The 26,515-nt window shown below is 42.7% G+C and overlaps 1 protein-coding gene across 7 annotated transcripts in view; it reads right to left on the bottom strand.

The window, feature by feature from the left end:
* FOXN3 (forkhead box N3) overlaps positions 1–26,515 on the bottom strand; it is a 195,214-nt gene that overhangs the window by 63,621 nt on the left and 105,078 nt on the right. For all 7 annotated transcript variants that reach the window (XM_081862924.1, XM_081862922.1, XM_081862923.1 and 4 more), the window contains exon 4: positions 10,308–10,372. In XM_081862924.1, coding sequence (XP_081719050.1) covers positions 10,308–10,372 — 65 coding nt within the window. The remainder of the gene's footprint in view (positions 1–10,307; positions 10,373–26,515) is intronic.

Genomic DNA, 26,515 nt, shown 5'->3' with positions numbered 1-26,515 from the left:
AAAGGTGCTCTGAAATCCAGCCATCACAAAATGTGTGGAACGAGAGTGAAGAAGATATAAAGATTTTCATATATATATATAGTCAAAGCAGCACCCTACAGGGTAGAAATAAAGTAAGCAGCAGGCTTTCATTTGAGAGCAAATTTGACACTCAACTTTATACATAGTCCAGGTTGATCAATGCAATATATTAATATCTTAACGGTAACAAATACAACAGCAATCCCTGTTTGGATGTTGTCTTTGCTGAGAAAAGAAAGAGAGATAATCACCAAGAGAAACTGGGTGTTGTCAGTGTAAAATAAATTCCTCACTGCAGCAGCAAAGTTTCTAAAATACTGTCTTAGAACTCTATAATTACATACTGTAACAGTTACAGGTAAAATGGCAAGTTCTTTGGAGGAGGAGCGTGGTGATGCCAAGTCTCATGGAAACTAGTGTAACAAACACAACTATCACCATAAAGGATCTGAACTGAACCTTGCTGGAATTATTTTGGCCCCATGACTTGAGTGGCATCTTCCCTCTGGCACAAGTCTGCTATTTAACTTCAGGTGAACATTTTTTTTTACTTTTCTTCTTACATTTATGTCCCATCTTCCTTCTACCATGGAACCTATCCACGCACCAACCAGACCCAGACCTGCTTAGCTTCAACCAAGTGGTGGCTCCATATGATTTCAGATCATACTAATAGTATAATAATACAAAGAAGAAGAAGAAGAAGAAGAAGAAGAAGAAGAAGAAGAAGAAGAAGAAGGGGTTGCACTAAATTCCCTTGGGCATCCTTTCCAATTTTGATTCTGTTCATTAAATGCATATTGCAAAGACTGTTCAAAAGGTTCACCAGCTTTATCAGGTTGCAATTGCTGCAGCAACACTGCTAGGCAAGACAGTATTATTACCTCCCATAACTGAGAGAGCATGACCAGCCTAAGGCTACCTACTGAATTTGTGGCAGAGGTGAGACTCAAACCAGAGGCTTCAAGATTTATGGCTCTGTTTTTCAGCCACTATGCTACCGCAGCTGCCACCGATCTTATCTTCTACTGATGTCTACTATGAACAAATTGTGGTGCAGGAAAGTAGCATTGGCTTCAGATGCAGATATTGAAGAGGGCATTTGTTAAACTAACCTCCTCACTTTTATTACTTGGTGCAAGAGATAAGAGCTCTGAAAATCTTTCAGCGCTGTCGGTTGTGGTGGTGGTTGTTTGATAGGAATAAATCACTTACAGCACTTCAACTACATGAACTAAAACTAAGTAATGGTTAGTGAACCTATCTGTAATTAAGGCCTCCCTTTACCTCTGGCAGTCTGGTGGACACACTCAAATATAATCTACATGCGTAATCCACCAGGGCATGCACAAGAACTATGGTGAATGGAAAGACAGTTTTCTGATCCCTCCTGCACCCATGAAAATATATCTTCAGTGGACTGGGGTGTGGTAGCTCCTGTGCAATGGGAGCTGCTGTGGAAGGTGGAAACTGACCTAAAACCAGGAATAGCACCATCCAATTTGGGGCAACTTCCCCCTCTGGCAGCATCCTCTCCTAGTCATTTCACATTGGTCAAGAGCGGCCCCATGACAGCTGCAGGGGTAGGAAGAGGTGGAAAATTTATTAGGGTCCAAGCCACAGATTTAGGTGTCCTTCAAAGAAGAAGAGGGTGGCGACTCAGAAGCTACGGTGTGCCATTTCCTGGCTGCTACTTCAAAGTAATTTAAAAGCCACACACTTTTATCTAAAAACATATGTTCTTTACACCTGGGGTGCTTCCAGACTGGTGCTATTTTTGGGTGGGATGCAATCATATACCAGCAAACTCAGGTTGCACAATTATCGCTGGCTGGGAGCTCTTTCTCAAGAAATCTACTTCTCCAAAATATTGGATTTTTTGCAGTAAGGATAAGTGACAGGAAAATGCACTGGAAAGTGTTGGGTAACACTTCCTTTGATGCATTGTCTTATTTTCTTCCTCCAAACAAATCAAAATGACTGCTTAATAAGCAGGTTGTCTAGACACACTACTGATGGGATACACTACTTTTTTTGCATTTCTGCCTGAGGTTGAGCACGCAACTACAACTTTTCTGTACATCCGTTAAAAAACCCACACACAATAGTGTTGTGCTGCTTGCTTAAGAGAAGTTTCATAAAGACACTAAACACCCCAAATGCTGTAACTTGCATTGGATCAGGTCTACAGACTACAGCGCTAGTAAATAGCTGCAAATCGTGATATGTTTTGATCATCACTATGCCAGCATAAATGTTTAGGAATAGAGGTGACAGCGCAGTATGCCTCTGTAGACAGATGCTTGTATCACAGGTAGGGAGAGTGCTGTTTCAATCAGGTCTTGTTTAAGGGTTTCCTATAGGCAACTATCATAATGCCTGCACACCTTAGAGATCTTCACGTGTTAACGTGCATGAAGAGGCAAAACAATATTACAACGGGCTCATGGGTCATGCCTTTAAGCAATGCAGCCAATGAGACCACACAGCTCCTCTCAGTCCCGCCCCATCCAAGCTGTGTGTGTGTTAGCAGTGGCATCTGGTGTGGAGAAGGCTTTGAATGTAGAGGCCTTCCAGGATCCTGCATCTGCAAAAAGCCTCCAGACACACAAGGTTGGTGTGCTGAAGCCTGTGCTAACTTGATCACTATGGGGAAAACCAAGGACCATCTGAGAACAAAGGGGAGGGTGGAATGGTTACAGACAACAGCCCTCCTAAGGCAAGCAGGTTCCAGGTTAACTTACCATATGGGAGAGTCTGGCAATGATCCTCAGATGGTGATATATTAAAGTGATTCCATTACCTCCATCCCCTGTAGTCAATCCAGTTCCCAAGCTGGTTTGTGGGTGTAAACTGGTGAGCTGCTCTACTGCTGGGGGCTCCCCACACATTTTCCAGTTTTTAAAATGCACAGGTATCTTTTTTACAAGTATAGAAGGGTTCTTCCATTTCAAACAGTCACCCTCCACCTCATGGAATGATGGGGGAAAGGATAAGAGTGGAATGTGACACCAATCTTAGCTATCCTATACCTTTGACCAAAGAACAGTACACTCCACCTATCTGGGATGGTTGTCCTCTTCCACCGAGCACGCAGCTTTGGGAGGGATGCACATGGAGCGGTGAGGGAGGAAGGGGATGCCCGCCTAGCCAGTCAATTAGCCAAATTGACCCTGGTGATCAACGGGGTGACAAATGTCACAGGTAGATCACTCTCACATTCCAATCTTAGCCGCAGAAAAATAAATAAAGCCCCAGTTATCAAGAGTTTACAACACACTGACTTTAGCCTATACGAAGCACAAAGACCTCGGGAGAAAAATATTCTGAGTTCATCTGAAACGAGGAAAAAGAAACTACAAACACATGGCTTACATGTGCTTGAACGCTGACGCCATTTTTTCCCAGGTCACAGCTAGGGACAGAAAATCGAAAGACAAGGCAGTCCAACTACCTGTTTAACTGCATCAATTATCTGCCACCAAAAATAAAGAAGGAACATGCCTTGGATGCAGTTATAAATCACACACTGATTCAAACACATGGATAACACCAGTGAACCTGCTTGGAAAAGGAGTTAACAAACATATTGCTTCTTTTAGACCAAATGTGGCCACAGTGAACAAACCATTTAATTACCCTATTTCAGATTTCTATAGCTATTGCTCTACCTTATGATCTAAGCATATAATTTTTATTTGCTTTCCCACAGCCCTTTGTAGATTACAACATCAGAGAGGCTGGGCAGGGGCTTGCAAAGAACAATGTTGTCATCAGCAAAACTATTTTTCATCATGCATTTCAGCAAAGCTTTTCCTTTTCCTGCTCAACACTTCATCCAGGAGCCCTGGCTTCAAGATAACTACACCCCTACCTAACGTTTGTGGTGTACCCTGACCTGACCTGAAGTACCAACCACTCCCCTCGGTTGTCAAGGTAATGTAAACAAAGGCAGCAAACTTTGCCCAGAGGCATTGGCAAGTGGCTACGGTAGTCAGCTGGTACACAAATCAAACTCAGACAGAGTTTTGAAATTAGTGAAGAATGTTTTTGCCTTGTAGCCAGCTTAGCTATATTATGATCTCCGAAGATGCAGCTAGTTCTAAACTGTCCAAAATCCCAGTAAATGCCAGAAGCATCACTGGCTGCCTCAAGAAACGGTATTAGGATGGTGTGTTGACTGTAGAGCTATCACATTTGCACACCTATAAACATGCATTCGTGGCATTCTGATATTCTGTCCTGTCACCTTTTTTCTTTCCAATGAATTCAGCCTGCCTCTGCTAAGACAAATCGTCCCCATCTCACACCTGCGTCCTCTGGATTTAACTGTGTGGGGAATTTCCCATCATTCCACTCTTTGCTGCAGAACAGGAAGCCTTCAATAATTCTGCTGAAAAGATGGCGTGGAACACAAAAGTTCCACGGAGCACAGCTCAGGCAGGGGAGAGTCTACTGCCTACCCTCCACCAGACAGCAAAGTGAACACAACCACAAATAACTTGCAGGAGGCATGAAACTCACTTGGGCAAACCATTCTATCTAAGCTTGCGACATCTCACAAGAGAAATTGTGAAGACAAAATGGAATAGCCCTATGTACATTACTGCACACTTCCTCAAGGAAAGGCAGAAAAACAGATAGGATATTATGCTCCCTACTGTTGAAAACTGTCTGTCCCACCCTAGCTACCCCTTCCATTTTGCCCCATCTTACTAATGACCATAGTTAAAACACAACACAACATTTCCTATATTTTATTATATTTTAAGACTACCCTTCATCCTGGAGGATGACAGTGCAACGAACAGAAAAGAACAAACTTTAAAATCAAGTTAATATACCCTTAAAACCATTCCATAATTCAGCAGCGGATGCAAACCAAAGCCATGCTAGACTCATAATCCACCTTCAAATGGCTGTGGGGGGAAAGATGCGTCTTCAGTTGTTACCTAAAAATCATGAGTGCAGGAGGCAGCTGTATCTTCAAAAGAAAGGGAGATTCAAAATTGAGGTTCCACCATGGAGGCCATGTTTTCTGTCATGGCAAAACAATTATTGGGATGAGTTAGCATATTTACGTTATAGTCTGTATCATGCCAAGGAACCAAAGTAATTTATATGAAGATTTAGGATGGTACATGAGAAGATCCAGTGATGCTCTTCCTTGACCATGTTTTGCAAATCAATTATTCAAAGTTAACAGACTAAATTAATATGCATCTGCTAAAGAGACACAATTTAAACATATTTTGGCACAGAGATACACCCAAAGGAACAAAACTGTACTTTAATAGAGAAGACCGGAGAAGAAAATGCTAGGTGACAACCTATGGGAGAAATCAGCAAAAAAGCTAAAGAAAAAGAAACACTGCTATCAGCCAAGAACTTCTTGTTAAAAAAAACATAATCACCAAAAATTATAGGAGAATAAAGATTTTAGGATACACTGTAAATCTAGATGCTATTGACTTACATGGATGATGGCCTACCTTTGAGCAACACTTAGCTCTAAATATTGAAAGCAAGAAAAAAATCCCAAGCAATAAATGAATACACTCTGAGGAATGAATACACCTATATTGGTGTTAAGGAAACAGTATCAAGATGGGATTGTTTTATTAAAAAATGGGCACCCTTTTTAAATTTCTGCAATCGTAAATTGGTTACAAGCAAATGTATTTCACAATGCTACTACTATTCGTATATTTTCTTTCTCACAAAAATATCACTTAAACCTAATAAAAGCCCTTTTAAACCATACACCACCTCATCCATGTACCAATATGATATCAAATTACCATAATCAAGAGGAAAATAATTACATTTCTATTTCAAAAGCTTTCCGCAGGATCTGTGCAGCCTGCTCAAGTTATCCCTCCAATTGCAACTACTCTGCCTAAAGCCACAGTGAAATAAACACAAGTAGCCAGTCATTAGTTCTAACCAACATTCACTGTAATATAGACTTGGTGAAAGTTTGCCACTCCACAGGAATCTGGTGGTTTTCTTACCTGAATAGATGTTGTTAGGGCCACTGGATGAACAGCCAATCTAGTAGTAAGAACTTAGCATTCGAATATGGGTAAGCGAAATATTTTTAAGTAAGAGACCATTGTACCAAGGCCAGTCCCTTTGATATTTAAACCTACAACTGTGCTAACAAGAATACCTCTACCTTCACTGCTGAACTTAAAATACTGACCTATTAAAAATACTCTGCCCTATTAACATTTATTTTAGATGTATTACAGATCAGATCCAGTTCTACGTTCCTTGACATTTTCTTCAATGTTCACCTCTGTACCTTTTCATCCTGTTCCAAATGTGCAGAAGAATACGGGTGTTAGAAAGTCTCAAGACGCAGATTTTTATCACAGGAACGAACTGTCCTAATCACCAGAAAATCATAGTTCGAGCCGAGTCTTGTTCCATCCATGGTTCTTGCTGTGCTGCACCACTCTTCCCTTCTTCTGAAACTACGTTCTGCCTACTTTGACCATAATCATAACGGACAAGGAACACGTCTCTTCAACACATTGTATAGCTCTCATCCATTCAACTGCAAGCTGTACAAAAGTCCATGTACTTATGCATACACGCATGGAAAACGCAATCCTATCCATGTTTACTCAGAGCTTTACTCACATCCCACTGTGCTCAGTGTAGCTCATTTCCAGGCAAGTGTGAAAAGATGTGCCGTCTTAGTAAAGCTTTCTGAGATGTTTAGGTTCATTGCAAGGACATGGATAACAAAAACTTTGACCTCTCTTCCAATGGTAACCCAAAACAGAACTAATCCACCAAATATTTAATCATGAAGCTGACACTGGAAATTTCTCTTTTAATACCACTCCATCGGTATATTAAGTGTACTTGGGCTTTGAACAGCAACTTTACAAGGAAGATGGTGTCACTGGTTGGTTATTTAATGCTCTGCCAATAATTATTTTATATCAATAACTGAAAATACAGAACTGTAAGTCTGAGAGTGCAAAAGTGTGGTAGCATCAGTAGTGCAACAGGAGAGAATACATGCAATGTTAATGTATTTTACTGACCATATGAACATTCCAAGGGAATCTATTTGTAGGACTTCAAAATCTTTCACAGTGTTTCTTCTTCTTTTTTGTGTGTATATGTGTGTGTTTGTGTGTACCATGTGTTTATGATTGTGGATAATTCCTAAGAAAAACGGATGTATCATATTCAATGGGAAGTACCCTGAGGCTGCTGACTATATAAGACTGATTGTATTGTTTTGATTTGCCGATCTGTATTTTCAACACACACACACGTGCTGGAATGAGCAAGGACTCTCTGCTTGTTATAACCAGCCACTACTATGAACCTCCCTCAAATTACTGTGAGGCAGTACTGAGCTCAAATAAGATTGTATTTAAATAAATAAATAAATAAATGCAAGAACATGTAATTCAGTAACATAAAATAATAAAGAAATAAAAAAATAAAGACAATATAAATGAATAAAAATTAAAATAAAATATATACACACATACATATATACAAATTTGGGTTGTTTCATCCACAATCCCTAGAAAAAATAATTATTGGTGTGGGAGAAGCTGTACACTTTTTAAAGAATGATTTGTTTTATTTATAAGTATTGCCCTCGAGGTCTTATGACTTGAGGTCTTATTGTTACTTGAAGCTGGAAAGACTGCTAAGAATTTCACAGAGTAGCATTTTTCACAGGAGGCATTTGAACACTGCCATCATCATTAATATATAAAATAGTTTTTTGGCACACAGCTGAAAATAAGATTGTCAAGATGTCTTATAAAATAAGGCTTTATGCCCTTATTGTTGTCCCAAGGTGAGAATTTTGGGTTAGGCAGCTGTTCCTGCACGTGCCACATGATGGATGGTGGAAGGTACAGTTGCTAAAATTCAGCTTTCTTTAGATACTGCACTCTAGCCTAGTCCAAATGAACTAGAATTCTAAACTAATAAAAGCCCAAACAAAACAAATTCCTTCCAGTAGCACCTTAAAGACCAACTAAGTCAGTTCTTGGTATGAGCTTTCGTGTGCATGCACACTTCTTCAGATACGAAGAAGCATGCACACGAAAAGCATGCACACGAAAGCTCATACCAAGAACTGACTTAGTTGGTCTTTAAGGTGCTACTGGAAGGAATTTGTTTTGTTTTGACTATGGCAGACCAACACGGCTACCTATCTGTAATAAAAGCCCAGACGTGCTTATTCCTCTAAATGATGAAAACTTGCCTGGTACTTAATTTAACACATTCATATTCCCAAGATTCTACAGTGGTTATTGAATTTCCACCTAGCTAGCTGCTCAAACCTACCCATTTCATTGAGCATCCAAACTCTGCTTCACCTTCCATTTCCTCCTAATCCACAATATTAAGTTCTTACAATTTGGTGTGGAGGGGTGAGCTGGGGTGGGCGTGGAGAGAACAAGAGGAGAGAGCCATTTGTAAACCAGTCTGTAATATGGCTCACACAAGAAATCTGAATGTGTTTTCAGGGCAGTCCGTTCTATGGACTAGAAGAGGGAAAATATCAAAGCAAAACTTTCCCAGCCACAGATTGTAACATGGGATTCAAAAGCAGTCAGCTTGGCCGTATGCTGGCCAGCTATTGCTAGACAACTGTGCTATTTTTGGTATGTGCTGCTGCTGCTTCATTGTTCGGCTGTTTGGGTTTTATTTTGCAGGCTTTTGCATTATTTCAGTGGTGTTTTCGTTAGGTGCTTTTTAAAATTTGTGAAGCACTGTGGTATTTTTGGATGAACTGCAATCTATAAATAGCTTAAAGGGAAAAATACAGCTGAAACTGTGGATAATGAGTCCCCCAGACTTTGCGTCCACACATTCCAAGGCTATACCGTGGTACCTCGGGTTAAGTACTTAATTCGTTCTAGAGGTCTGTTCTTAACCTGAAACTGTTCTTAACCTGAAGCACCACTTTAGCTAATGGGGCCTCCTGCTGCCGCCACATGATTTCTGGTCTCATCCTGAGGTAAAGTTCTTAACCTGAGGTAATTTTTCTGGGTTAGCGGAGTCTGTAACCTGAAGCATATGTAACCTGTAGCATATGTAACCCGAGGTACCACTGTAAAGCCAAAATGGTAATCTTACTTTGGATATGGAACCGTGATCACTGTGCCTTATGCATAGATAATAATTGCTTGCTTAAAACATGGCCGTTTCCCTGTTTTGAGTGCTGCTTTTGCATCAGGTAGGGAGGCTGGCCTTCAAATTTTCATTTGGCATCAAATTCATTTAAGCATCATCATCTCCATAAAGTACTATGTAATCTATCACTACAACCTGATATTTACAGACATTTTCAGCAAATGCAATCCATGGAAAAACACAAAAGACAAGTACCTCCATTAATCTAGAAAATTAGCCTCCTTGTCTTTTCTAAATGCAAATGAAGCAGTAGCCATAGCTGGCTGCCAGATTTTGGTTACGTGTTCTGATTACTGCCTCCCAAGAGTTATGGAAAGATAGGCAGATCTCCTATTGATATGTGCAATCAAATTTCACAGAATAGCAGCCTGGAAGTACAGCTGATAAAACTATACCCAAAAGATAGTGCGAGTCTAGATCGGATTACAATTATGATTCAGAATGTGGCGCGTGCACACACACACACACACACACAAGCATGAAAGTGATGCTCCAAGTTGCATCAGATCCAATTTCCAAGTTACAAATGCATAATGTACTAGTTAAGATTATTCTGAATGGAAAAAAGAAGCCTCACAGATATACACATCTCTCCAGTACTGAATAGGGGGGGAAACGGTCAGAATATAACAAAATTTCAAAAACGGAAGACTTTGTGCCTTTATATCAATCACCTTCTGCTGCTGTAGAGCTGGCAGACAATTGCTGCAAGTTTTTTGCACAGGCGCAATAAGGAGCAAAGTTATTATCTTTATCAACACAATTGAAAGTTACCGGAACATGTCCTGCATAAACTCTGTTGACTTTGCTAGAAATGGGAGATAACAAAATCAATGATGTGCATGGAGGGGAGGAGAGAGGGGAGGAAGAAGAGAGCCACCTTCACAACACACTGTAACCTTTTCCAATAAATGTTTTGCATGTTATAAAGGTAGGCACAGAGAAATATATATATTTATATCTGTGGTGTGTACACACACGAGTCCACCACAGCTTCTTTCCAGAAAGCTTGTGAAAATCATGATAATTCTCCAGAGAATTAATGATGGGGAGGGAGAAGGGAGGATGTCACAGGAAGAAAAATGGAATATATGACCTACCTTGTAGAAGGGCTCCATTTCGCTTGAAAAAGGTGCTTCCTGGCCAAATAGGTGGACCTGATGTGCTGAAGGCAATAAAAAAAGAAGTGTAAAGAAAATCTTTATGTAATTTCGCAGTTGGCGTAATTATACCTTCTTCTTCCTTTTTTTTTAAAGTGTGGCATCTGTTTCACTGTGGTAAGAACACAGCATTTTGTTTTTAAAGAGTAGGGCTTACCTCCTCATTAAAAAAAATAATTATTTAACTATCACATTCTATTCACAAGAAGAAACTAAGCCCAATATCGGCCCACACACTTTTAAGAAGGGAGGGAAGAGAAATCTATAAACAAAAATATTTCTCCCACACACAATTTAAAAAACATAATAAACTCAAAGCCTGGCAAAACATACATTAAGCTTACTTCTGAAATGCAAAAATGGTTTACACACTCACACTCTATAAGCCAGATCACACTTCCCATTTTAAAAAGTATAAACCAAAGGCAGCATCTGTTGCTTGCATAAACCAACCCTGAACCAGATGCTGTTTTATTGCAACCTAGAGGACAACTTCTTATAGTGGCAAAGGTGGGTCTTTCCGGGTGCAATCTTCTGGAAGATAGGCTTCACAGGTGGCGGTGTGAATTTCAAAGTTTGCACGTGTTTATATCAACATGTGTGTGCACAGGCATTCTGCCTATGAAATCTGTCAACAACTATGTGTGTGTGTTGATGGATCATGTCTATAAATGTGTATGTGCACAGGTCAAATCGCATGATGTTCTACAAAGGTTAACAATTTTCTCCAATTCAAAGGCTTTGGGGTATCAGAATTGGAGAAAGACATTATCTCCTCTTCAGCTTAGAAAAAGGGTTTTTTAAAGCTATATTAGATGCTCTTGGTTAAACCCTGAAGCCACTTCATCACACAATGCTTAAAGGCAAAACACCCACCCACAACGCTGTGAGATTTGGGGCCAACTTGAGAGCGGCCTATCTAATCATCAATGGCATCACTGTAGCTAGGAAACAACTCTTGATATGCAGAGACTTGCAGCTTAATTTCAGGTTTGCGGCACACTATCAGCACTAAATCAACTAACCAAAGACATTTGATCCAATAGATAAATGGAACTATGTCCAGTTATTTTCTTAACTTCATTGACACGAGGACATCTGAAAGTTGAATCAGGCAAGGTTTACGATCTGCCACATCCCTGCTCTGCTCTGTCTTAATAGATAGAATAAATTGCAGCTAAGGAAATAGATGGAGGCACAAACAGTCATCATCTTCTTACGGAACAATCATCACATTACCGCCAATTTGCACCACCTTTAGATTGATGATTCAGCCCAACCTTCACACATCTTCATACCCACTGCTGGGCAGGTTTTAATTATAGTCATAGCAGGTGTATTAGAGAGGATTAGCTGCTTCTACAAGCAACAGCTGAGGACCCCCCCCCCCGCCACAATAGCCAACATAACTGCCTTGCACATGTCAAACACTGCATTCTGCATGCAAATACGCCCTGCATCTATATTCATATGCCAAATCCTTTCTATCACACCATTTCAGCCAAAGTACATATTGCCTAGTTTGTTAAAAGCAACAACAAATAATGTGTGCTATTTTATTTATTGTTGTATGTCGCTTTGGGTTGCATTCAGTCCTCACTGTTGTCACGCAGCTTCCTGTGGGAAGCCAACAAGCAGATCCTAAGCTCAACAGCACTCTCTCCAACTGCATTTCCCACTGACTGGTTTCACAGAACAGTCTTTGCGGCTAGCAACCATTGAAACCTTATTCTTCATGAATGAGTTCTGTCCCGACTTCCCTTCAGCCTACTACAGGCTTATAAACCTGGAAATGGTAAGCTTAAGGGGGAAAGGAAAAAGAAGAAAGCATCCATTAGAATCAAGGTCTTTCAAAACAGACTGAAAAATATTCCCTTAAATGGGATGCATCTTCTACCTAAATATAGAAGGGTGGGTATTTCCCTCCCAGGAAAATGAATTCAATTCAGAAAAAAGAAGAGGAGGAAAAGGCTATTAGTGCCTGACCACAACTAGTTACACAAGAAAGATTTTACACACATGCACACACTCAGTCACTGCAGCTGGGTGCCTTGCAACAGTCAAGTGACATACTAAGCTAATAATGTGAGAACAGAAGCCTCTTGTTTGTAACCCTCCATTTATCCAAGTCATCACTATTTCTCCTTAAAATTAGGTTTTAATTTCAGTTATTATTTGCATTTACTCAAGAAGAAGCAAAAACTTCCAAGTACAGCACAAACTGCTTTCCGTGTTGAAAAAAGGGGCCTGATGTTGTCATCATTTTCATGAAGTTCCTCTTAAACTTCACACAAGATACACAGGCCCACCGCAGAGTTGAAAAGTTAAATTTTCTATGCATTACAAGTGATGGCATATTATTCACATATTAAAGCCAATGCATGTTAAAACCAATAATGGTTTTAGTGATCATATGGTCTTTTTCAACTTTCACCTCTTAAATAGGTTGTAAAATCATAAAAATCAACAGGCACTTTGGAGACTTCCTGATTTTTTCCACTCTTAAGGCAGCAATACGAACATCTAACCTGGCCCAAACCTCAACAAATCTATTTGTGATTTAGGGGGGTGGGGCAGTGAACTGAGGGCACTCAAGGGAAATGACAAAAGTAAATAATATATTGGCAGCACTCGTGCAAAACAGGTTTTTATCTGAGTCACGAGGGGGAGAAACTGAGCCACCAAGAACAATCAACCCCTTTCCAAGAAACCTAAACCCCACCCCTGCTAACCCAGAGTTCTCTGAATTCCCTGCACATTGGCAAAGCACCCAATGCTTCATAGTTGTTTGTACAGGAGTCACAAGGTCTAGCACAAGATGGCACTGGGCAAGGCTAGCAAAGCAACCATTTTGGGGGAGATCCTGGTGTCACGCCCCAAAGAATTTCCATCCATGGGAGACAAAATGACTAACAACAGGGCTAACTACTGCTTGAGGAGGAGGAGCGGTTCAGAGTGGAATCAAACTTTAGGTATTTCACCAAAAGGGAGGAAAAAACCCCAGTACATACATAGTCCAAGGCATTCTGATTACTCGAAGTCTTGTAGATTATCTTGTATGTTTTTTTGTATATTGGCAGGGGGTTTAAGGGGCCAAAGTTCAATGATAAGAGCACATTCTTTGCACACAAAGGGTCCAAGGTTCAATCCTTGTCTCTCCCACCTCCCCACCCCTCAGATATGGCTGAGAAAGACCCTTGCCTGAAACCCGGAGAGCCACCAACAGTCAATGCAGATGATACTATGCCAGGGTCATGGACTGGCTGTATGCAGAAGAGCGGTGGGAGGCACCAGCCAGGGAACCCCCCTCCCGGGAAGAAGGCTCAGAGCCAGAGGATTGGTGGTGGGTTGGTGATGAGTGGTCAGAGGGAGAAGGAGCAGGCTAGGAGGAGGCGTTGGCGTCGGAAGCAGATGTAGTGACAGGGTTTAGTGAACAGGAAGATGTTGCAGCAGGGAACAGTTCAGACACCGAGGCAGAAGCGGGGCTGGGGAGGAGTAGGGCCAGGAGGCAGGGGGGTCGGCTGCAGAAGAAGCCCTCCCCCTCCTGCTGCGACAAGCTCCCCTCCACCCTGGTCTCCTAGAACACACAGGAGTATAATGAAACAGCCAGATCAAGCAGGCTGAGACTGCATGAGAAAGACCTCGGAGAGGAGGAGATCTAGTGAGCCTTCTGTCCTTGCAAATGCTTCATTGGGGCAAGACCTCCAGTTGTGGTTTGCTTCCTTGAATAAAGAGTTAACTTCACTGGCCTATGGTGATTTATTGTTTGGTTGCTGACCTACCCAACTCCAGCCCTGAAGGCTATCTGACTTGGGTAAGGAAGCCACTTGTGTTTGACACCAGGGGTCTTATAGCCCTTCCCTTTGCAGTCTCTTGAAAAGGTACTGCAGCCAGAATATGGGGAAATTGCCACACTCTTACATACCCAAGTCACTTCACTAATCCAATAAGCTTAGTATATAGTTCCCACTGGTAGCTGCTTTCCAGGCAGGGAACCCTTGCAGCCCCACCTGGAGATACCAGGGGTAGAATCTGGGGCCTTATGCATGCAAAGCCAAAGCTCTACCTCTGAGTTACAGCCTGTCTGCATCTTGATTGCAGAACTGCTTTCTGAGTGCGCATGGGGCTCTTTGCATCTTGCCCAACAGCAGCTACTGTTCCAACATAAACCAAGCCCAATACTTTATGACTGGCAGGAATTGAAAGGAGCTTAGTCCTCACAGCTAGTCATCAAAGCAGGAGAGAAGGATTTGCAATCAGGAATCCATCTACACTTGTGAACGCCAACAGGTCTTACTAATGTTCATATCTATGTTTATAAATAATCACTTGGCAATCCGAAAACAGCCTTCAACAACATACAATACAATGATCTGCTAACGTTTAGGGCAGGAACGAGGTAGAAGTAGGATTAGAGACTGTTTCTTTAGCCAGAAGTTCTACAAAGAATTACTAATATATAAAAGCTAGTCACAGCCTAGTCTACATTGCAGCATTATAAAATTTTGAAATTAAAAATGAATATTTATGTCTTGCCATCGCTTTAGTAAATTTTGTTAACAAGATAAAAGAATTTACCGCTCCTTCTGACAGCTGCTGGCAGTTAATATCACAATTAGGTGTTACCTAGCAACAGCTAGCAGTATTCTTCACAAGTCAAGGAAGAGAAGAAACAGAAAAGTAACTGGACTAATTAAAATATATTTCAATATTTTAATGTGTTTATGCCAAGACATTTAGGGCACAATCCATCTAACGTTCAAACACGTTTAAAGTCTACTGTTTTGAGTATTTAAAAGTGCTTGAACTCAGGATGGATAGAGCTCATAATATTTTTACTACGTTGTAAAATAAACTAATGTTGGGGTTAACAATTTCTCATTATCCCCAGAAACTTCTTCCAGAAATATAAACTAATTAGAAATAAACAAGTTAAAATCTTCTCACCTCCACCCCTCTTCAATGACAGACTGCCTTCCATTGTTAGCATGCAATTCTCCTATTTTCATATTTGTACAGCGATCTTGCTGGGTGACACACTAAGATCTAAGCTACTGGAATCATGCCTATATAAATTTGGGAGGAGCCCATGCCTCTTTTCCCATGAACAGCAAACAGGAGTACTAACTAGTTTTGAGTTTGTGTCCCATCAGCGGGAAGCTGCTGAAGTCAGAGAAACGACTTACTTCAAGAACAAATTTATATATACTGCTTGGCATAGTGGCAAAGAGCAGAACTCTCTGGTTCTGCAGCAGAGTTCTAGCCATTGCCATTTTCTTAAAATAGTTTTCAGAAGACGTGAGCAAAGGATCGAAAACACCTGAGTCCCTCTTGGGTTGCTTACAACATATCCAGTATAACTTTGGAGAAATGTATTTTCAAATCAAGCTATCTAGTTCAAACACTTAAGCATTTTGACTAAAGCTTCCCCCTCTTTTTAGCTTGTTTCTGAGAGCGCTGTTAAGATTTCTTTGAAAGCATTTCCTCCTCCTTCTCCACCACCACATTTTACTTCGGTGGCATTTGTAGGGAAGTTGCCAAGGGAAAATTAGGATGCCAGACATGTGGGTTAATGAAACAATGTTTAGAAATGTTTCCTTCTGCAGACAATTTTTTTTAAAGAAAACAACAGCCCGTAATTTGTGCACAAATGTGCTCACAAGTAATAGGCTTGACTTGGTAGAGGCTCTGCAAGACTTCAGAAATGCGTCTCTCCCAGCCTGGCCCTTTCCCCGCAAAGGGCATACATTTAACATTAGCAAATACATAGGAAAGAGACTGAAATAGTTCGAAAGTGCTGCCAAACACGCAAAGAAAACACCCTTCCCCCATCCATGAAGCTCAGTGTAATTATCAGGAAGGGATGGAGATTTCCCCTGCAAATAAAGTTAGATTGATAAAGTTGTTAGGTTTTTGTTTTGTTTTGTTTTGTATATCTTAGAAAAGCGACCAAGGGCAGCAGCAGCAGCGGGACGAGGGAGCATGATAGATGTTAACAAAATTAAGATCAGTGCAGAGAAAGTGAGCACAGATAAATCCCTTCTCCCAAAACACTAGAATCCGAGTTGCACACATAAATTGACTGTCAGCCAGTTTGAGTCAAACAAAAGAAGCACTTCTTCAACACAGCAGGCAATTATCGGTAACTTACCTAATTCATTGCCACATGGCCTCTAGCGCAAGTATCTTTTAAGACAACTTAGATAAAGCCATTGTACAAAAAATCTATTTTATTATTTCTTTTTTAAAAAATTCCACCAGCCCTCATAGCAGGATGCAAGGGGCTCATTCCCAAACCCCATCTTATTCTCACAACACTACCGGGAGGTAATTTAGCCTAATACTGAGGTCAGCAAACTATTTCAGCTGGGGGCCGGTCCACTGTCCCTCAGATCTTGTGGGGGGCCAGACTGTATTTTGAAGCGGGGGGGGGGGGGGATGAACGAATTCCTATACCCCACAAATAACCGAGAGATGCATTTTAAATAAAAGGGCACATTCTACTCATGTGAAAACATGCTGATTTCCGGACCGTCTGAGGGCCAGATTTAGAAGGCAATTGGGCCGGATCTGGCCCTCAGGCCTAAGTTTGCCTACCCATGGCCTAAATAGATCAACTGGATCAAGGACATCCAGTGAAGTGGATGAGGATTTGAATCTGGGTCTCCCATGGCTCATGGCTACTAGCCATTACAGTGGTACCTTGGGTTAAGATCTTAATTCGTTCTGGAGGTCTCTTCTTAACCTGAAACTGTTCTTAACCTGAAGCACCACTTTAGCTAATGGGGCCTCCCACTGCTGCTGCGCAATTTCTGTTCTCATCCTGAAGCAAAGTTCTTAACCCAAGGTACTATTTCTGGGTTAGCGCAGTCTGTAACCTGAAGCGTCTGTTACCCGAGGTACCACTGTACAACTAATCATCAAACTTCTCTGTTCAGAAGTTGTGTACCTTTGATTATCTGTCGCTGGGAACAGTATCATGGGATGGCTATGTCCGATCGTGCCCTTCTTGCGAGTTGCCCCTAAGGGACGTGGTTATCTATCACTGAAGGTGGAAGCTAGGATCGTGCAACTCCTTGGGGCTGCAGCCAGAGACCTGTGGTTTGCCCTGTCAGTTCCTCCACCAGATAAGAACACAGGCTCCAGTTCTTTCTGCTGCTTGCTGATCTGCACCAACTATCACATTTCTGTTACATCCTGAATGGGCAAAAAGATCGTTACACTAATCAGTCTGCCTTCAAAGCAGAATTGGAAACCGCTGTTTGAACTAGAAGACAAGTCCAAGTCCAAGTCAGGCAATATTTGAACCACATCAGTAACTGGAAGATCCTAAGGCAACTAAGAGACCACTTTGTCCATCTGATGCACCGGAGTCCACAAAATGTCCTACTGAATTTGTTTGTCCTTAATGTGCCAGAAGTCTTAATTGTTTTTGCTTCAACAGGCTACAACACCTATGCCACTGAATGATCCATTCTCCATTTGCAAGCACCTCCAGAAGTCTGGGTGCCATTTTTTGTGCCTGGCTGACACTCAAGGATTACTGAAATGTATGTGCTTTGAAGCCTCAAAGTATAGGTCAAGGATAGACAACATGTTAAGGAGTTTAACAATAAAGAGTAGAGTGTTTTGAAAACTGAAGTATGGCACCTATCTTTTTTATTGTAAAGGCCAAATTAAACATGTATTAACCATTTCTGCTAAAAATGTATCATTTATATGAATTGCATATTAATTCATGCTTACCAAAATAATAAAGAAAAAGTGTTGCCGCCCTAGACTAGACATCCTGTTTTGGCACCCACAACCCTGGTCCCAGAAGCCATTTGGCTCCTAGCTTTTCTATCTCGGTTTTTGACACTGTTATCAAGGTAGCATGGCTCAAACACCCTGGATTTATTTATTCATTATATATACACTGACTTAACCTCCAAAATTTGACATCATGAACAAGCCATACCACAAGATCTTCTGCTCACACCCACTCCTAGAAGACATCTGAAGGCAGCCCGGTATTGGGAGGTTTTTAATGCTTGTTGTTTTTATTATGTTTTTAGACATGCTGTAAACCACCCAGTGGCTATGGAAACCCAGCCAGATGGGCAGGGTGTGTGTGTGTGTGTGTATTATAATACAGTGGTACCCCAGGTTAAGTACTTAATTCGTTCCGGAAGTCTGTTTTTAACCTGAAACTGTTCTTAACCTGAAGCACCACTTTAGCTAATGGGGCTTCCTGCTGCTGCTACGCTGCCGGAACATGATTTCTGTTCTCCTCTTGAAGCAAAGTTCTTAACCCGAGGTACTATTTCTGGGTTAGCGGAGTCTGTAACCTGAAGCGTATGTAACCCGAGGTACCACTGTAATAATAATCTAGACCTAGCCACAGCCCCTATATATTTACAGTTAATCTTGGAAATCTGGAGGTATGTTAAGTGCATGGAGTTTTCTTTAATCATGACCTAAGCAACCACTACACTATCAAACCATGCATATTCAAGAAAGAAGGTAGCTGCTGCAAAGTGCGCAACGTTTTGTCGTGCAGAGTTAAGAAGTGGTCTCTCTTCTCTTCTGCTACTGCATTGCTCAGGTCCTCCAAACTTCCACAGAGCTTACTAGAGGAGCAGCTTGTGTTCTGTTTATATTTCACAGACACATGCTTTGTATCATGTTACAGTGATGGTATGCATAACCATGGTGACAGCTACTTATGATAAGTGCTACCAATCCATTTTTTTCCCTATTCCAGGAGGCCCTGAGGTGGCAGGGGGCAAAGTACCAGCCTCTGCCCTGCTATCTACAAAAACTATCAGAAGGCCATGCTTAGCAATAAAGCATAGGTATTACCTATTAAATAATAACTAATAAAAAAAATTCCGCTGCATTTGTGTGTGTGTGTGTGTGTGTGTTTAAAGACAGCCAGAAAAGTTTATCCTATTTTAAAGAGAACACAGGAGTTCATAAGCCTGGCAGGGAAGAGTCATCTGCAGGCCAATGGCTCAAGTCCAAAGCATTCCAGGGGTGAGGGAAGATGCACTTGGCGACATGATAGAAGCTTATAAAATTATGCATGGCACACAGAAAGTGGGTAGGAAAAGGGGGTTTTTTCCCCCTCCCTCATAACACTTAGACTTAGACTTAGATAACTTATTACGGTCGGAGACCAACTTATAAAACACACTTGGGGGTACAATCCCAGAAGGAAAACAAACATTTAAAACAATGTGCAACAATAAATTTAAAATTTGTAAATGCGATAAGTGTATAGACACTTGAAACTTTTAAGATAAGCTACCACAGAGAGATGACCCAGAGTCACCCATGAAACCGAGCTTGGGGATTTTCTTAAAGAACTAGCTTGGGTCGGGGGATGGTCTGCGCCTACAGATCTGTACACAGAATCTGGTGACCATCCGGGTCGTCTTATGATCTTTGCCTAACAGGAAAAGGTCATTTTTTTGCTTTTCCGGGAGGTCAGCTAGCCTCACCAGCAGGGGATCAATGGTCTCACTACGTGCCTCTTCATCAAAGGGACATCTAAAGAACAAGTGCTCATAACACTACAACTTGTGCACATCCAATGAAGCTGAATGTTAGGAAGGTTCGGGACTCATAAAATCAAGCACTTCTTCATGCAGCGCATAAACTCACTGCCACAGGAGGCAGTGATGGCTTTAAAAGAGGTTTGGACAAGTTCATGGAGGATAGGGCTATCGATGGCTACTAGTCATGATGTTCTACCTCCACAGTTGGAGGCAGTAATGCTTCTGAGCACCAATTGCTGGAAAGTGCAGGAGGGGAGAATGGCCTTGTGTTCAGGTCCTGCTTGAGAACTTCCCACAGGCAACTGTTTGGATGCTGGACTAGATGAGCCATTGGACTGATCCAGCAGGCTCTTCTTATGTTCAGCTATTATGTTCAGCTATTATTAGGTACAGCATCCTAAAAAGTAGAGACATCACCATGCCAACAAAGGTCCGTATAGTAAAAGCTATGGTTTTCCTAGTAGTGATGTATGGAAGTGAGAGCTGGACCATAAAGAAGGCTGATCGCCAAAGAATGGATGCTTTTGAATTATGGTGCTGGAGGAGACTCTTGAGAGTCCCATGGACTGCAAGAAGATCAAACCTATCCATTCTTAAGGAAATCAGCCCTGAGTGCTCACTGGAAGGATAGATCCTGAAACTGAGGCTCCAATACTTTGGCCACCTCATGAGAAGAGAAGACTCCCTGGAAAAGACCCTGATGCTGGGAAAGATGGAGGGCACAAGGAGAAGGGGACGACAGAGGAAGAGATGGTTGGATAGTGTTCTGGAGGCTACCAACATGAGTTTGACCAAACTGCGGGAGGCAGTGGAAGACAGGAGTGCCTGGCGTGCTCTGGTCCATGGGGTCACGAAGAGTCGGTCACGACTAAACGACTAAACAACAACAACATTATTAGGTAGCTCAGACAGTGGCCTCCGTTTGTTCATTTCAAGAAGCAAGTGCATTAAAGCAGGTGTTAATGGGCTGAAGTTTCTTGTGAACTATTTTAAGCTGGGTTTGGCTGTTTTTTTGAGGAGAATTTCATTTAGATCTGATTGCTGCATTCGTAAGTAACACAAATGACCAGGCTGGATTTCCACCCCTATAATATTTGTGTCAGGGGACTGCCATCGGAACAGGAGAGGGAGGCAGGGGGCCCGCAGGGATACAGGGAGCCTCCGAAACTCCTGAGGAGCAGTTCCTCCTCCAGCAGTGGGAAAAGCCACACCTCCAGTGGAGAAGAAAGGGAAGGGGCCAGACAAGCGAGGAAAGGGCTCGAGGATGCTGCCGAGAGGCCCAGCACCTCACCTAGCCAGGCTGGCCAGGACAGACGCACACCACTTCCGTTGCCCAGCTTGTGCAGAGGGGTGAAACGCAACGAGGGGAGGCGGAGGCTTGGGGTACCGAAGTTCTTATGCTGGGGGAGAAGCCGAAAGGGGCCACTCCCAGATTCTGCAGGTGACTAAGATGGACATGTACTTTGTGGTTCTGCACTGCAAATACAGTGGTACCTCGGGTTACATACGCTTCAAGTTACATATGCTTCAGGTTACAGACTCCGCTAACCCAGAAATAATACCTTGGGTTAAGAACTTTGCTTCAGGATGAGAACAGAAATCGTGCTCCGGTGGTGCGGCGGCAGCTGGAGGCCCCATTAGCTAAAGTGGTGCTTCAGGTTAAGAACAGTTTCAGGTTAAGTATGGACCTCTGGAACGAATTAAGTACTTAACCTGAGGTACCAGTGTAGTTTGCACAATAAAACCTGTAAAAGACTGGTCAGAGTCCTGCCTGGTTACTCACGAGCAAGCACCACCCATACCTGACAATTTGAAATGAATGCAGTAAATTTACATGACTGCAGCCTTGGGACTTCAGAGCTGAAGGGAAAGCACTGTCGGGCCTCTGGCATCCATCAGGGAATGAAGGGCCACCAGGAGGCTGACAAAAACGGGGAAATCGTTGTGGCCCCATCCATCAGGCAGAGGAGCTCCAGCTCCTTCCTTTCCTCCTCTCTGCCTGGAAGTCTCTAACTGCCAGTTGCCCTTGGGAGTGCAGAAGGCAAGGGGAAAGGCCAAAGGAAGAACTGCCAACTGCTCTTCAAAGGAGAACAATCAGTCTGGGAAGATCAGCCTGGTCCGAACTAGATAGAAAATGTGTGCAGCTCAACACTTTCTTCTGGCCTTTAAAAGCTTGTTTCCACCTTATCCCTCCTCTCCCCCTTCCCCTCTTCCGTGTCTTATCTTTTGGGTTTGCTAGACTAACAGGAGGACTTGTCTCACTTTTAAAACTAAGGCCACCCCCTCTTTAGTGTGCAGGTTTCATTCGTATGCACCGCAGTTCTCAAACCTGCCGTCAGCCGGCTGAGAATGCTAAAAGTCTATTTCGCTACTAACTTCATAGCACTTTAATACTTTCCCCAAGACAAATGACACTAATCACGCAGGTAAGGCCGCCATTCATTAAACAGGGGTGACCTTTCCACAATTTATGCAGAAGGGGTCAACTTCCTCTCAGTTGCCCAAAATTCTTCAGATGACTGATTAGCTATTACCAAAAGGGAAAAGGGGGATCACGCTGCACAGTATGCAAGCACCTCATCCAATCCAAATCTCTCTCTTCCTTTCTCTCTCTCAAAAGATGTGCCACATGTGTGCAGTGGCCTTGAAAATACCTTCCAGCACCTACTTGCAAACATCATAAGGTAACAGCTAACCTTGTGCAAGGGGATTCCCCAATCATCACCTCGCCCTGCGAGAAGCAAAGCTGCAGGGAACCAGGCAGAGGGTCTTCCTGGTGTGGAACGCCCTCCCATCAGATGTCAAAGAGATAAACAACTACCTGACACTTAGAAGACATCTGACGGCAGCCCTATTCAGGGAAGTTTTTAATGTGTGACATTTTAATGTAATTTTAATCTTTGTTGGAAGCCGCCCAGAGTGGCTGGGGAAACCCAGCCAGATGGGCTGGGTACAAATAAATATATTATTATTATTATTATTATTATTATTATTATTATTATTATTATTCCACCATGCCCCCGCCCAATCTTCTTTAGAGTGCAGGGCATCCCAACTGTGCAGAGAAGGTTGGGGGGGGGGAGGCGGAGGGAAGGGAAGGAAGGCTCAGTTGCATGAGCAGAAGTCCATTCTGTTCCGCTTTGGGACAGGTAGAGTTGAATATCAGTCACAATCTATTAGCAGAACTGACCTTGCCGCCCTCTTTTCCTCAGATCTCGGCAGGTTGGTGGTGGAATCTTAAAAATCCCCCTACCCATCCACAAGAAAATAATAATCCACAACTGGAGACTTGACGGAAGTCAAAAAACCTGAATTGCAATCTGAAAACAGGAGGGCTGTTCTTTAGGGTAGCCTCTTTACCATCATTATGTCATAAGGCTGAGCTCCAGCACTTAAGACCATGGGTAGGCAAACTAAGGCCCGGGGGCCGGATCTGGCCTAATCGCCGTGTTTTTACATGAGTAGAACGTGTGCTTTTATTTAAAATGCACCTCTGGGTTATTTGTGGGGCCTGCCTGGTGTTTTTACATGAGTAGAATGTGTGCTTTTATTTAAAATGCATCTCTGGTTATTTGTGGGGCATAGGAATTCGTTCATTTTTTTCTTTTTCTTTTCAAAATATAGTCTGGCCCCCTACAAGGTCTGAGGGACAGTGGACTGGCCCCCTGCTGAAAAAGTTTGCTGACCCCTGCTTAAGACACTCACACAAACTCCTGGCCTGGACTGTAACATGGTCAGGAGTCTCAAGAAATCACTCACATACACAATCATGCACACACCTGCAACATATCCCTAATTAATTATATGGTACCTTTTTGTGCGTTTTAATCGTAACTCATCTTGGGTTGAGAAACACGTTATAGTAATTAAAAGTTTTCTTTTCTTTCTTTTTTTTTTTTAAAAAAAAGAAGTCTTGAAGAGTCCTCAAGTGACCTTAAAACAAGTAGAGAGGTTCAGACACAGATTATCCAGATAAACACTTTTGATTTCTCATCTGCTGATCCTGTATTTTTGTCTGGCTTTAGGTTTTTTTGTTTTGTTTTGTTTTTTTTAAGACTCAAGCTTAGCCCTCGGTGCTGAGATAAGGATTACAAACACTACTGCTGAACTAGAAGCTGAAAGCTGTCCATCGTGGATCTTCGGGTGGGACAAAATATTTACACCAAACACACTTTTAAGGACTCAAGGACATGTTTTTAAAACGTATGGTTGGTGGGGGAAGGGTGAGACCCAAACCGGACACCTGCAAGAAAATGAAGCAACAGGGCAGGCGAGGTCCAGATATCATTTCCCATCTCCCCACTTCAGATAAAAAAAACCCTTTCCTTAAATGAAAAAGAACAAAGCCTTTAATTAAGGCACTAGTCTTTTAGGATAGCTTGCTTAGCTGCTGGAGGGGGTGGGAGAACTGTTGGGGTTTTTTTCCAAAGAAACGAAAAGTGGCATCAGCTGCATCTCCAAAGCCACAGGATGCTGATCTCACACTTACAAGTTTTCTAAACTGGATTGTCGCAGCAGCAGCTTGAACAAAACTGTTGAATTATTTCCTTAACAAAAGAAAGGCACTTTTAGGTCCCATAATCTCATTTCAAATCCCTTTACCCCACTCCCTACTCTTTTTTGCCTTGAAATTGCAATCCTCTTTAAGTAATCTCAAGACTAATTGGTGCCAGAATTCCAGCCTCTTGCCATTTCCACCCTCCTTCCCCTCCTCCTTTTCTAATATTATTTAGGTGCTCAGAAGATCAGGGTGCCAAAGCAGAGGGGTTCTCTGCCCTGGGGGTGTAACTTTTTTTAAAAAAAGAACCCCACCAGAACTCTTTTTACCAATTATTAAGTCTCACAGTTTGAGCACCAAGATTTTACAGAGGCAGGCTTCACTGTCAATTAAGGGTTTGGGGTTGGGGGCAAAGAGGAGATTTCAGTTATTTGCCTGCACAGAATGTTATGGCAGATTAGTTTTATTAACAGAGGCAGGCTTTTTAAAGTTTGCTTTTCCACTTCTTTTGCTGCTCAAGAGATAAAAACAGCAGCTGAATCCAGCAAACCTTTAAGATCTCAATGCAAGAAGGGAGGGAAGAAAAATGGAGAAAGGAGACATTACAAATAAGTTAATCTATTTGGGGTTGTAAGGTGTTCATTTTTTAAAGAACTCATAGCATCTCCTTCTTTCAGCTATTTATTCATTACATTTAATATCCTGCCTTTCCTCCCAAAAGAGCAAGCTGTGTTCACATTTCTCCCCGCTTAACAACAACCCTAAGAGGTAGGCTGGATTTAAGACAACAGTGACTGGTGCTGGAATGGAACATGAGGCTCTTAATCTGAGGGCTGCGGGTTCAATTCCCACGTTGGTCAAGAATATTTCTGCACTGCAGGGGGTTGGACTAGATGGCCCTTGGGGTCCCTTCCAATTCTACAATTCTAGGGTTCTACGGCTTCATGGCTGAGTGGGGAATTTCAACTTGGACCTCTCCAGTCCCAGACTGGCACTAGCTACTAGTGCTCAAAGGGAAACCCAAAATGGACAGCCAGTATTGGCAAAGGGATGATCAAAGTCTCTCCCTTCAGAGAAGGGGATATCCTACTCCCTGTGAAAAGTATCTCTGTGCAGTGGTTAGAACAGGGGTGGGAAACCCCGTCCCAAGTGTCAGATGCTTTCAGGAGAAAATGGCTCAAGTTACTACATAATAAAAAAGGTAAAGGACCCCTGGACAGTTAAGTTCAGTCAAAGGCACCTATGGGGTGTGGGGCTCATCTTGCTTCAGGCCAAAGGAGCTGGCATTTGTCCAGAGGCAGCTTTCCAGGTCATGTGGCCAGCATGACTAAACCGCTTCTGGCGCAACGGAACACTGTGATGGAAACCAGAGCGCACAGAAACGCCGTTTACCTTCCCGCTGCAGAGTTACCTATTTATCTACTTGGACTGGTGTGCTTTCAACTGCTAGGTTGGCAGGACCTGGGACAGAACAACAGGAGCTCACCCTGTCGTGGAGATTTGAACCGCTGACCTTCTGATCGGCAAGCCCAAGAGGCTCTGTGGTTTAGACCGCAGCGCCACCCGCACTACATAATGGCAGCAGGTTGGCCCAAAGAGGGCAAGGCCTCCTCCTAGACTACAACCCGCCCCCCTTTCCCCCCTTCTGGGCTCTACTCTCTCAAGTGAGCACAGACAGGGAACGCAATGATCTGGCCAGACAGGAAAAGAAGGAAGATTCAATCTTCCTACATGGCCAGCTTCCTACATGGCCAGGAGGGATCTAGGGAGAGGGCCGGGAGCTGGATTGAGAGGCCACGTTAAACTGTGGACCAAAGGTTTCAACTGCCTGGGTTGGAGCTTCTGACTAAAACCAGGGAGAGCCAAATCTGAGGTGAGGAGCCAACACCACGCTTGTAGTATTTTAAGTTTCTACACCAGGGGTCGGCAACCTAAGGCCCATGGGCCACAAGCGGCCCATGGGGGTCATTTAACCAGCCCATGGACCCTCGCCGCCTGCTTGGTCGGCTCCCGTGCGCCGCGTAAGCCAGCGCGGAGCAGAGTGGGGATTGCCTTCCGCGACGCTGGCCAGCTTCCCATTGGCTGAAGGAAGCTCCTGCAGCCAATGG

This window comes from Podarcis erhardii (assembly GCF_964252035.2).
Source record: "Podarcis erhardii genome assembly, chromosome: 1".
Classification (NCBI taxonomy): domain Eukaryota; kingdom Metazoa; phylum Chordata; class Lepidosauria; order Squamata; family Lacertidae; genus Podarcis; species Podarcis erhardii.
The sequence above is the reverse complement of the archived record's forward strand: the minus strand, read 5'-3'. Positions and strand labels throughout refer to the sequence as shown.